Source organism: Homarus americanus, unplaced genomic scaffold (assembly GCF_018991925.1).
Source record: "Homarus americanus isolate GMGI-L3 unplaced genomic scaffold, GMGI_Hamer_2.0 scaffold34739, whole genome shotgun sequence".
In the NCBI taxonomy this organism is placed as follows: domain Eukaryota; kingdom Metazoa; phylum Arthropoda; class Malacostraca; order Decapoda; family Nephropidae; genus Homarus; species Homarus americanus.
The window spans coordinates 73805-87101 of NW_024737434.1; the positions used below are offsets into that span (position 1 = coordinate 73805).

The following is a 13297-nucleotide window of genomic DNA, read 5'->3' on the forward strand; positions in this document are numbered from 1 at the left end:
TGCAAGGAAACCACTACATCAGCACTGCAATCCCTCAACCAACTGCCCACGAATACCCATGGATCACACACATCTCCACAATATCTTTCTCTTTGTGGAATCCTTTCTGGTGGAGAATGGTGTGGCAGTCATCACATATCCTGAGGGAACCTTAGGAAGCACATGTGCCATTCAGATTGATGTTCCCTGCTGGTAATGCTGGTAACAAGATTTTGTTTATATGGTGCATCGTAAAATCTATTCAGGATGTGTGCGAGGATTCAGTGTCGGAAGATACAAGACAATCTGTGGTTTGAGGAGGATAGGATGCCTCATTAGGATGTGACTGGGAAGCACTGGAGGTCTGTGATGACAAAGCTAATTGGGAGTGAGTGGAGAGTTGTGAGGAGGATGTTGGGGACACCTTTGATAACTGTGGGGACAGTTTTGAAAGATGTGTTGGTAAAGATTGAGAGGAAAGTTTGGGGAGTTGTGATGAAGCCTGGGAGGCCAGACTGGAAGGCTGTGTTATTAAAGGATTAAGGTCATTGTATTTAACCTTGTGGACACCTAATAGATGTCTACGAAAGTTACTCTTGTCACCAGACATGTAGACACAGAAAGGACACTTAAAGGGCTTCTCGCCAGTATGTGTCCTAATATGCTTGTCCAGGTCGACACGCGAGCGGGAACTGTAGTGGCAGTAGATACATGGGTATTGACGCTCTGCAACAATGGCGCCGGCAGTACGGCCCTGGCCCATGGTCCACCCTGTAGAGGGGCCAGCAACCACATCCCTAGTTGACCACATAGAAGGGGCGCAACTCATCAATCGGGTCGTCTCCACTGCAGTCGCCGTCAACGTCCCTGGCCCGCACTGCAACAGACAACCCGCCTGTCAACCAATGCCTCATACCAATACGCAGATCACCCTCACCTCCACCATCACTCACGCCATAAATTCAAAATATTATCACTATTATTTTCCTCACCTCTAAATGGTTTTTCATTTTTCTTCTGTTAAGATAATAATCTTTAATATTGCCATTTTTCAAGAAGTCATAATTTTCCTAAAAAAATTATTTATATAATTTTCTTTTCATTCACATTACAATGGCGGTTCAAGGGGGGTAAGATATGGAGTAAAGCTTTGGAGGTGTCTTGTGCGGACATGCCTCTGCACATTGCTTTTGTGTGCAGCACGATAAGGACAATGTGGACACTGGAAGGGTCTTTCCCCAGTATGCGTACGGATGTGACGTGTCAGGTCCATTGACCCGTGGAAGATGCGTCCACACAGCCCACACACCAGCTCCCGACGATGCCACCGTGCCTAGAACAAGACACGCCACCCTTAGTCAACCCCTCTCCCAACAAAATATCCATGCTACAGCTAAATTTCCATAACCCTAGACACACTTTAAGTTTTTATTTAGACTATTACTCAGCTTGATAAACTGTACATAGTTATGCTTAAAATGTACATATAAATGCAAATGAAACATGCATAACATGCATAGCAATTTGTGTAATAACAAAACAAGTACTGTACCGATGAAGCTCTGATAAAAGTTAATCTGATATACTGAGTATTGTGAAAGTTCAACAACAATTAATTATAACTGCAATACATAAAATAAAAACTGATATCTTACTATCTCATTCCCAGGAAAAGTTTCACACATGCGTGTATGAAATAAAGAATCCCATAACTAAACGACATTATTTTAACCCACCAGAACACAGCATCACTCCGTGATTTCTATTACTGTATATCCTCCCACTGTAAACATTAATCTGTATGTTCCTTTACCTTTCTCTAATGAAGGCTTTTGTTAAACCACCAATGTATGTAATAAGTCATTTATGTCCAATGTATATTTTCAGCCTTCGGGCTGCAGAACTTTTTCAATAAACCATTAATTATTATTTATTATTATTAAACCTATCGATGTGGAATTTAAAATTCCCATTTTGTCATTAATCAACTACAGTAGTGTATTTCAAATACATGATATAATTTCCTGCATCTAAAACTAGTATACCCACCCCCTTACAGGCTCATTATTTTCTATCCCTTTAGTTAATTTCTCAATTACCGATTGATAAATTAACGATACTGTACCGTTAACAGTTGGTGACTGCTGACACCAGTAGCCACATGGCAAACACAACTTTTTTTCTGTACGTTTTGAGTGTTAAGATGTGAGGCAGCACAATGCCATCAACACCGCCTTACCCGCCTTACAGAAGCGTATAAGGATATAGAGAACTGGGTCCACTTATGCTGAAGTGTGTGTGTGTGTGTGTGTGTGTGTGTGTGCAATAATACTGTAGTAGTAATAATAATAATAATAATACAGGGGAATAATAATAATAATAATAATAATAATAATAATAATAATAATAATAGGTTTACTTAAAAAATGCAGCAGCCCAAAATTTAAAATATACAAAGGGGATACAGTATATACTGTATTGAATATAAAATAACCTATAGTGACACTGGGAAGTGAGTCACTTAAGTAAAGCTTTCAGGAAAAAATGAAAAGAAAAAAATTAACAAACAAGTTAACTATGAGGCATTCATACTTTTTAGTTGCTGGAAAGGGGCAAGTCTTGCAAACCCTCTGTGTGTGAGTGAGTGAGTATTTGCTCAATAGATGTAACTACACTTAGTATAATTCCAGATTTTACATATACATAGTTACAGTCCTGAGTAACCTGAGTACTGTATGTGACAATTAATACTACAGTACATAGGTGGGCAAGATAAGTCAAGGAGGCACACCCCATCCCACACTCTTATTATACATTACCCCAGACTCACATAATGGTTACCCCTCATGTTCCAAGATGGCCGGCTCTAGTCCCACCTAGGTGTGAATTTGTTCAAGGTATAGAAACTGTCACCAACACCCACACACCGAATTAACAAGCAGCATGACTCAGTGTCAAGGAACAATCCAAGAAGACTAGACAACTTGCCAACTGCACTGGCTAAACATTACTCCAAAATATGATCTGCAAATTGAATAACATCCAGGTTCCCAATTACTGATGGATAGAGGCATACACATACATACCATAACACACTCCACTCACACCTAACACAACAAACTCCACCAGCAGTGTGAAGCTACTCAGTGACTAACAACAGTACAGTAGTATCTTTCACCTGTGTCCACCCCTCATGAATTCTTGTACCTTTCGGTTTAATGACCTTTTCCTGTCAAAATATTAACCATGAGAGAAATGTGGAGAGAAGCTAAACCAAACTAGAATTAGCCAAATAAATCACCAAATTCATAAAAACTATTCCAGTAAATTTTGAGAAACTGATGATTTCATGAAAATACGAATAAATTTTTCATGATACTCAGCATAAACAGTAGGTCACCAATTTGGAGACAGAATCACCAACTTGGCAACTGTTTGTGCTCCCACCAAGCCACCACAAGCCTCAGTTTGATGGCTACTGTTTACTGTACAGTGAACCTTTGGGATGCACTTTCACATTTGCACCTGCTTATATTTTCTGTGTGTACAATGCTTCACTTAAAGTTATTCAGCGTCTGTACTTAAGGAAAGGAAACTGATGTGCCAATTAGCAAGAAAATAATATGGTATGCAACTAACTGTTGGGAAGTGAGTGACAACTTTGTTTTGATGCCAACATCTCTTGGTAAGTATTATTTTCATCTTTGTACCCTGTAGTAAAAACCTTACATATTTATTGTACTAGGTGGAGCCTGTCCACTGCCAATACTTCACAGGTATACTTTAGGTGCACATCTTAACTACTGTAGCACATTACTTCTCAGTGTGTACATTTCCATCCTTATTGGAATTCAAACTCATCAACAATTGAAGGAAGCCTTAACCTCCAAAGTCAAAGTGCCTTTCAAATATAATGTCCCATTTAGAACAAGATGTTTCCACTTTAAATTCCCTTCCTTCTCTCTTGTCTATTTTGACAATGATGCTTCATGTGTTGTAATTCTCTCTCCTGATTCACTCCCCCTAAAGGGTGCTTATATCAAAGCCCTGAGTCTACTGTAAAGTCTGAAGTTGTAGAATTAGATACATTATATGCATTGCCAGTTTCAAGGTCAAAACTGAGGTGACTCCTTTATCAGTTTTGGAATATGTTCATATCTTTTGTGATGCAATGATCAATTCTAATTATTAGTTATCTTGTCTTCAAAGGTGATGCTCTTTAATTTTTACCATCCAAATTTCATTTAGATTGAGCTGAAGTTTGTACATCCACATTTATGCATTGCATTTTTATTTTCCCCCACATACTGAAACAAAAAATTGTATGCGCTGCATGCTGCAAGGACGCCACTAGAACGCACTCAAATTTCATTGTGAGTAATGTCTTACGTACCACTCCTAGAATCTCTAGGCTTTTAAGGGTCTAAACCAACCACACCCTATCTCTTCACTAATGAGCCAATGAAAAAACCTAAATTATAGCAAAACTTTTTTTTAATGTTTTGTGTGGAGGTGAAGCACTACTGCAGACTTTAACAAGTTTCAAGACCAGCCAGTTTTCCTCCTTATTAATGCCCCAAGTCACCCTCTGCACCATACTAACCTGCATCCCAAGATTTAAGTCATGTTTATACCACTTGACAGCATTTCTTTAATTCAATCAATGGATTAGGGTATGATAACATTTTAAGTACAGTATACCGTCTGAGGCAGATACATCTCAGTTGCTTGAAACTACAGTACTGACAGATCTAACCAGTCATCTGTTCAGAGTTCAGGCCCATCCTCCTCCATGCTACTGCAACTATCAAAGAGTACTTTTGGGATGAACTAAAGACCATCACCATGAAGGTGAGAAGAGAAGGCCTTGTGGCTGGAGGACACACTCTATGTACTTTGAAGGCTCTGAGATGTCACCTAAACTGGCACAAATATTCAACCTTGAAGGAGCAAAATGGTGGAGTGGCCTAACAATAAAAGATGGTGATCATTAACAATGGCATGCGGTATTGACTAGGGAACTGGGCTCTTAAGAAGACCTAATGCCTTTCTCTAAATGGTAACCATTACTTCCAACCCCCAGCTGTCTACTTGGAGTGTAGAAAATTGTATATACCCTAAGAATCGGTGAGTTCAGTGATGACAGCCGCCTAGCTAAAAATTCCCCATATACACTAACAAATTCATTACATTACTCAATTGTCGGGGTTCTCTAAGATGGATGTCTAAGATCAATTTTCCCATACAGGTACAAGCTTCCTTCCCAAAGTTATCAAAGTCATTAATGAATTATAGGTTACAAGAAATGACCAGTTTCAAATTAACAAATTTTTATGATGCCAAATTTGGATACTTGTTACAAAATTCCCCCCAACAAATTCAATCCCTTACAGGTAGACACACACACCTCAGACTACCATGTTCAGTAACTGTAAATCTAATGGCACTGTAATAAAAAGAGGGGTAAAAAAAAAAAGTTTTATTCCACATTAATTTTAGGCATAATAAGACATGAGAATAGCACAGGGGTTTATTTACAAAAGGTTCACAGCATTCACATTAAAAGAAACTGCCACTTGAGTAGACTTTTCCAACGTTCTTTGTATACATTACAAATTATATATTCCACTGGGAGAAAAATCCTTTCATTATAAAAATGCCCTAATACAAGTGTTCACAAACAGTCACCACACTTTGGGACACATTAAGTAATTCACCATAACATAGTACAGTACAGGGGTATAGTTAATAAGTTATCTCTTTGTAAGTACTCTACAACTTTCCTTCTCTTTTATATATTGGTTGTCTTCACCTTATGTTTGCCTTGTGATCTAGTCAATGGTGAAAGAAAGAAAGAAAGAAGTCAATGGTATGGATAAAAAAAACTCTAATAATTCTTGGAAGGAAATATAAATTCACTAAAAATTTTTGCAGTTTCCAATAACCATTCATAACATCAGGTAAAGTAAAAAGTTAAAATTATCCACAATAAAAGATATACAAAATTCTCTTCATTTCTTTTCTTTTATTAATATTTCACAAAGCTATGTTCCTTAAACAAAAGACACATCACATGCTCAGTGTAGTTAAGACCAAGATCCACATTGAATAACTCCAAGTATACATTATAAATATATATACCTGTACCTGGCAAAATAAATTTTCTCGGAAGGGAGGGGAGGAAAGGAAAAGAAGAAGAAAGTTTTGCTCAAGACACAACCACGGTGATCAAGTCAAAAACAGCTTATGGTAGCCACTATCGTATCTGCTAAAGAAAATCATTAACCATTACTATTAGCAACAATCTAATCCTGTAAGAAAGATAATTCACAGGCTGTTGCCTTCTTTTGTAATGAGAAGTACTGTACTGTAATATTCTTTTCATTATAAAGCTCCTAATATAATACAGTACTTGCAAATTTTTTATATTATGAACTTGTGTGACATCACAAATATTCCCTCCTACTTGTTACTAAAATTTGTTGTGTGACTTAGCTCCTGAATTCATATGCAAGCTAGTGTGAATGAGCCAAATCTATCCTGATTCAATCTATGGACTAAGCTCGGCCCACTTCTGGCTTCCTTGCGAACTGTTAAAATCCACATAAAATGATTGGCTGCTGGTTGGTCAAGCTACACTGGGGAATTTATGTTAATTTTTCTTCTTAATACTCTGTGTGTGTGTGTGTGTGATCTTCCACAGTGGTTGATTGATTGGGTAAATTATCAGGTGTGGCAGCCTGTGGCCATTTGATGCCCAAAATAAAACTCATACACTGAAACTATGATATATATAAAATCAAATCCTATAAAGATTAAATATCAATATCAAAATAAAATAAAATCCTGTATTCATATAACTATCATTAAGTGATTAAGTAATATATTGCAATTAAAATTTAAAGTCCATCATCAGGTACTGAACTTCTCACGCTGAGCAACTCTTCTACAGTAGGATTTCAGTTATACAGTGTATACTGTACAGGTATTTAAATGCAGCATTACAGTATTCCTTATTTAACAGCCAGCAACTAAGCAACTTTTATGAACCATAATGACTCTTAAGGATGCCAGGAATGGCCAGAGATCCATTACATATAACATGTAACAGTAGGCTACTTAATACAGTAACACAATAAGCTTTGAAACTTATATTTACCAATAAAACATTGCCATAACAAAGGAGTCCCAATTACAATATGCCAATTGCCTCTCATCTTTAAATCCCTCATTATTTTTACTAATTCTTATAATCTACTTTCCACTCCTTATCTAATATTACAAGTAAACCTTTCTTTACCCTTTAACTTCCCTTCCAAAATCTTTCACACTGCACTGAAAAGTTATCTTAATTTTAATTATCTGCTTTTCAACATCAATTAGGAGAACACAGTCTAATCATGGCTTGACTACCAGGTATGATTTAACTTTTATACATCACTGTTATGTTTATCTATTCTATCATGTGAGGCACTGTCCACTTTCCCTTGAAGAGTTACATGGACCATCTGAGCTCCTGGCATGGTAAATGGTGATTCTTCAAGAAAAAGATCAGCATGAACAGTACGAACATGTCGGTTAACTGACTGCTTTTGTGAGGCACGGTAAGGACAGTGAGGGCAGTGGAAGGGCTTTTCCCCAGTGTGGATCCGCAAATGTCGCCTCAGGTCGTTGGCCAGACGGAATCCACGCCCACAGACACCACAAACATGCCTTCGCAAACACATCTCCATATCCCCCATCTCTCCTGCATCTAGCATGGGCGGGGCCTGGGGCAGGACAGGAGCACCAGGAAGTCCCAGACGGGAGAGGAATGCAGGCAGCGGCAGTCGACACTCATCCACCGCTGCAACAATCTGCCCCTGAAGCAGAACACCTGCCTTAGTACTGTATACTGATTCTCATCCTAATCTCCACCACTGTGCCTGCTCCTCGTAAACATTGTCAAAGACTTACACTTATAAGGTTTATTTATCAACACATTCTTTATGTCCCCTGTAAACTAGTACTGCATCATAACTGGAAACGTGTACAACATGATCGAGTATCCTTTTCATGTGGATGATTGTGAATGTGAAAATGTGGCTACTGCATAACTGCCATCTTACTGAAAGTTTTTTTTTTAGCCCAAAGAAAAAAACTTCATTATCGTTTATGGTCTTCATTTTCAAACACATGCATCAGCAAATCAGAAAATACAGTTCATGTGCCACACTATTGTAATAAGCTGACAAAACTTCTTCACTTGTAAATATATAAGATCAAAACAGAAATGTGTTAATGCTGTTGTCTGCAAAGATCATAATTTTGAAGGACCAAATGTTTACAACAATCAGGTGTTCAAACAATCGAAGTGAGAAGAGCCAACCTGTCAACAAGGGTTAAAAACGTCGTCAGGTTGGAAGATTAGAAATACTGAGATTCTGAGCTGCACGAGTGTCAACGCTGTGCACGGTACGCATGTGACGATATACACTGCTCATGACAGCAGCTCTAAAGGTGCACAGAGGACAAGTATAAGGCTTCTCCCCAGTGTGTGTTCGCACGTGACGACGTAGATCTTCCAGACGTCCAAAACCCCGCCCACACACCATGCAGTCGAGACGATGAACACCAGTCCCCACAGTTCCACCTATTCTGGCCAGCTGAGCGCCCAAGATCCCCACGCCTACGCCCGCGGCACCCTAAAAAAAAGGGAGTGCTATTCTTAAACCCAGATCCTTTCATTTTATTTCAAACTGTATAAAATAAGGTTAAGCCACTTATTGTTATGCAAAAAATACATGCTACTCCTAAAATATGAAATTAAAAATGACTGACATTCTTGAAGTTCCCACAAAGAAAAAGAATTTGGGCCTGAGATTGACACTTCCTCCCTTTCATGCCTAACAAGACTTGATGGCACCCATTTAAAGATTACAACTGATGATTTGTTCTCAGTGATTGTATCTTGTGCTCTCCATTTTATATATATATATATATATATATATATATATATATATATATATATATATATATATATATATATATATATATATATATATATATATATATATATATATATATATATATATATATATATATGAAATAACACAGTTAACAAAAGTAAAATATTTTTTGAACGAAATATTATATTTCATATTATAATACTGTAGCACTTTTTGTCTATAAATAATCCTTTAGGAACATGAGCCTCAATGTGTGGTAAAATATCTCTTTATTTCCGTTCCATGCCATTTATTATACTGTATGTAGGAATAAACCCAAATGAAAACAAAAATAACTGAGAAAAAACTTCCACAATTTCTGCATACTGCTGGCAGTTGACAGATGAATATCCAATTCCTCAAACTACAACTATTACATCCAGTGCTTTATATTTCATACTCCTAACACATTCTGTGTATTTGGAGCAGCACCATGGATAGTTCTGGCATGTCTGATGACACTGCTCTTCACTGCAGCACGGTATGGGCAGTAGGGACACGTGTATGGTTTTTCCCCTGTATGAGTGCGGAAATGGCGACGTAAATCTTCCATCTGACCAAACATGCGACCACAAAGCTGGCAGGAAAGTCGCGTCTTGGTGCTGGCCACATTCTTCACATCACCTACCGACACTGCGCCACCTGCAGGTCCCATCCTACCGCCACCTGCGGCGACAACCATACTGCCACCACTTCCAACGATACCACCCATCTATAAAGAGAACCAAACCAGGCTCTGTCATGATGGTGTTCTTACTAAGAGCCACTCGACATAGAAATCAAGTCTGGAAGTACTTCGATTTGATATTCGTAGGATAACATAAAACAGTTTTCACCTTGGTCGACACTACATTTTTGTGCATACTTTCGCTTGTGTGTGTGTGTGTGTGTGTGTAAATGACTTGACTTTATCACTAATACATACTAAAACATGTAAGCAAGCCCAATACACACATGAAATATATGTGTTTTTAAGTTTGCAGGCATGGAAACATACACACGCACATACATTCAATATGAATGAAATTTTTTGGCTAACTGTTGACCAGTGCACATATTCAAAGTAATTTTTCTAAGGAATGATAATTCTTCTGACAATCTCAAATGTCAAAGCAACACTGCAGTTTATTTACTGTGAAAAAGGTGACTTATTTGGTTCCTGCTCCACTGACTCCACTTGATTTGGATGCACTGCTCTGATGTGATGTTTCAAATGCGAATTTTGTGTGGAGGCGTAAGGGCAAAATTTACACTGATAAGGTTTTTCTCCTGTGTGTGTGCGTAAGTGGAAGAGTAGATGTGCCCTTTGAGCAGCCCTATATGAACAGTGAGGACAAGCATACGGCTTCTCGCCGGTATGCGTCCGAACATGGGAATTAAGGTGAACTCGTTGTGCTGCCCGATACGGACAGTGAGGGCATGCATATGGTTTCTCGCCAGTGTGAGTCCGTAGGTGTGTGTTGAGGTGGTCACGGCGGTACGTGGAATAAGAGCAGATCGCGCAGGCGTAGGGCTTCTCCACATTGAGAGCCTGCAAGGAGATGCCTCAAATTAGGTTTTTCTCCTAAACAAATTTCTAATAATCAGCCTAGTATGTCTTGTCTGTTTTTGAGCCATAGCCAGCAATGCTGTGCCTTGAGGTGACACCTGTAACGAGGCTTACGTCTTAACCTTCAAGTTTAAACTTACAGTGAAGCTATACTCTCAAACAACAAAAGCACCACATGTAACCTATGGCATTTCAATAACAGGAGGTTCACGAGGAACATTCTAATAGCAACCTTGCTTTACAAAATACAATACATACTGAACACATCTAAACCAGCAAAAATCTCAATTATCTTCTTCATAAAGCAAGCCAAACTCTAGACCAACATTACACTCCACAAGCATGACACTTTCTCTATTATGTACTGACAAAATCAAACAACAGACCTATTAGGTGTTTGCAATATGTATTCGAACATGATCCTGAAGCTGAGTATGTTGAGATGTTCGAAAAGGACAGTGTGGACATGATAATGGCCGGTCTCCCATGTGAGTGCGCAGGTGCGTTACTAGGTGACTCCTTTGGGCAGCTTTATAGTCACAGTTAGGACATGCAAAAGGTTTTTCACCAGTATGTCGACGGATATGCTTAGTTAGGATATAATTTGTTCTGGCAGCATATGGGCAGTAAGGGCACTGAAAGGGCTTCTCTCCAGTGTGAATCCTAATATGTTCGTGAAGATGAATACGCTGAGAGGCTCGGTAGGGGCAGTGGGGACATGCATAGGGCTTCTCCCCCATGGGACTCCGTAGATGTAACTTGACATCTTGCTTGCCGATTGTAGAATAAGAGAAGTGGTAGGTGTAGGGCTTTTCCACATTGAGAGCCTGTAAGGAGATGGCTCAAATTAGCTTCTTCTGATATTGGTTCCTGAAACGCAACCTTACACCTTGTACTGTAATGTTATGTCTATGTGGTCAGATGAGGAGTAGGTCATGCCCAATTTCTCAACTGCTGACCTTCTTGGTGTTAACAACCTAAAAGAACTACAGTATCCATTTTTACTTAACAGGCCATAAACTTAGTGAATTTCATCATGCAAATCAATCAATCCAGCCGCCAAAATAAATGCAGAAATTTGAGAACTTCAATATCCATTTTTTTCTGTCTGAGGTGACGGAAAACAACTCATTACTATTATAATTAAAATTTACATGGGGGTTCTGTACACATGTATGTATGTTCTTACTGCATAATATGCATGTATGTATTTACTATGTAATGTGCATGTATGTAAATGTATAAACAGTACAGTAAATGTGTTTACACAATTAACAACCGTAAAACAAAATTAGCATTACAACACACACACACAAAACAATCACCAACACAGACAGACAGACAGACAGACAGACAGACATACATACATACATACATACATACATACATACATACACACACACTGAAATACTGAATAATGTACAATGAACAAGTTTCTTTTGTAAAAGCTGTACTACATCAGAAACCAATTATGACATGATCAAGTGTGTGTGTGTGTGTGTGTGTGTTAATGGTCACTGGCAATGAATCTTTTCAAAATAGTATGTCATGTGTAACACTCTTCACACTGTCTTCTAAAGGGGACAAAAGTGTATCAGTGATGTGAATCTATTAAGTATGGTATACCTGTATATAAAAAAATACATATATTTTTTCACAAGATGTATATTGTGGAAAATAAAATAGAACAGAACTCGCTAGCCCTGCCAACTGAAGCAACAAAATAATAAGTATATACAATAAATATATATATATATACTGTATATATATATATATATATATATATATATATATATATATATATATATATATATATATATATATATATATATATATATATGTATGTTATGGACACAATGAGGTAATATGATGTGGTAAAGCCCACTACAGTATCAAGTTAGGTGAAATATTAACCTATTAAGGAAAGGAAAGGAGTTAAGAAAAATGAAAATAAAAAGGAAAACAGACATAGATAAGGTGGAAACAGAAGAAAATTAAGAAGAAAGGAATTAGGGAATGAATGGGAAGAGGCAGGGGGAAAAATGGAAATAAAGAAGTTCTCAAAGAATAGTAACCACGACGTGTGCATGAACCATCTTCCACTCTCCGTGTACAGACAACGTACAACAACACCAGCATTAGACAACGAAAGCCATCCGCAAGATAACTCTAAAACACCGAAGGATGGGGGTAGTGGGGGATGCTGACACACAAAATGTCCACACCCGAGTTACACAGACACCATAACAGCTTGAGGACCAACGAACACACGTACGAATGTGATTGTCAATATAGTAAGTTTTTTTTCCTCAGCTAAAGTTAAGCAAATGATATAGTTATAACTGATCTACTTGTATATGGTATTAACTGGTGTATGCAACTGCTCTCTCTTTCAGTCGTGGCTTCTACTAAAGATATTTGTTTACAGCCACTTAGTAGAGGGGACTGAATAGTATGTATGTATGTATGTGTGTGTGTGTGTGTGTGAGTGAGCCAAGGGCGTGGGGTCATTTAATAAACTCTTCTTGGTCTTGGGTTGGGTGCGCTAATAAAGGATGACATAGAATGTCTTCCTTAAGAGACAAATTGGAGACATTTACCAAAATCATTAGTATACTGACTAAAGAAGACATGTGAACTGATGTCTTTCAGTCAAGCAATCTCTAAGAAATGTAAAATCTAATACTGTACTGTGAGCAAAGATAACAAGAAACAAACAAAAATAACTGGCATGCTTTTCACTTGTTATTAATACACACTGGCAAATGCACTGTGTACATAA

General features: G+C 38.0%; 2 protein-coding genes across 23 annotated transcripts in view; both read right to left on the reverse strand.

Moving 5' to 3' along the window:
- The window catches only part of LOC121873420 (longitudinals lacking protein-like), a 115657-nt gene that overhangs the window by 58556 nt on the left and 43804 nt on the right, over nucleotides 1–13297 (reverse strand). Inside the window, exons 5-6 of one of the 22 annotated variants that reach the window (XM_042376969.1) lie at nucleotides 10902–11342; nucleotides 10380–10497 (exon numbers count right to left, since the gene is read on the reverse strand). The exons of 16 other annotated variants lie outside the window; for them this stretch is intronic. In XM_042376969.1, coding sequence (XP_042232903.1) covers nucleotides 10905–11342 — 438 coding nt within the window. In that variant the 3' untranslated portion in view covers nucleotides 10380–10497; nucleotides 10902–10904. 5 more of the 22 variants (XM_042376996.1, XM_042376970.1, XM_042376989.1 and 2 more) reach the window with 5 other exon arrangements.
- On the reverse strand, nucleotides 6–1110 carry LOC121873422 (zinc finger protein 64-like). The gene is made up of 2 exons (XM_042377000.1): nucleotides 972–1110; nucleotides 6–856 (listed from the first exon to the last, which is right to left on the reverse strand). Exons 1-2 carry the CDS (start codon nucleotides 987–989, stop codon nucleotides 242–244), a joined length of 633 nt encoding a protein of 210 aa, XP_042232934.1. The 5' UTR covers nucleotides 990–1110; the 3' UTR covers nucleotides 6–241.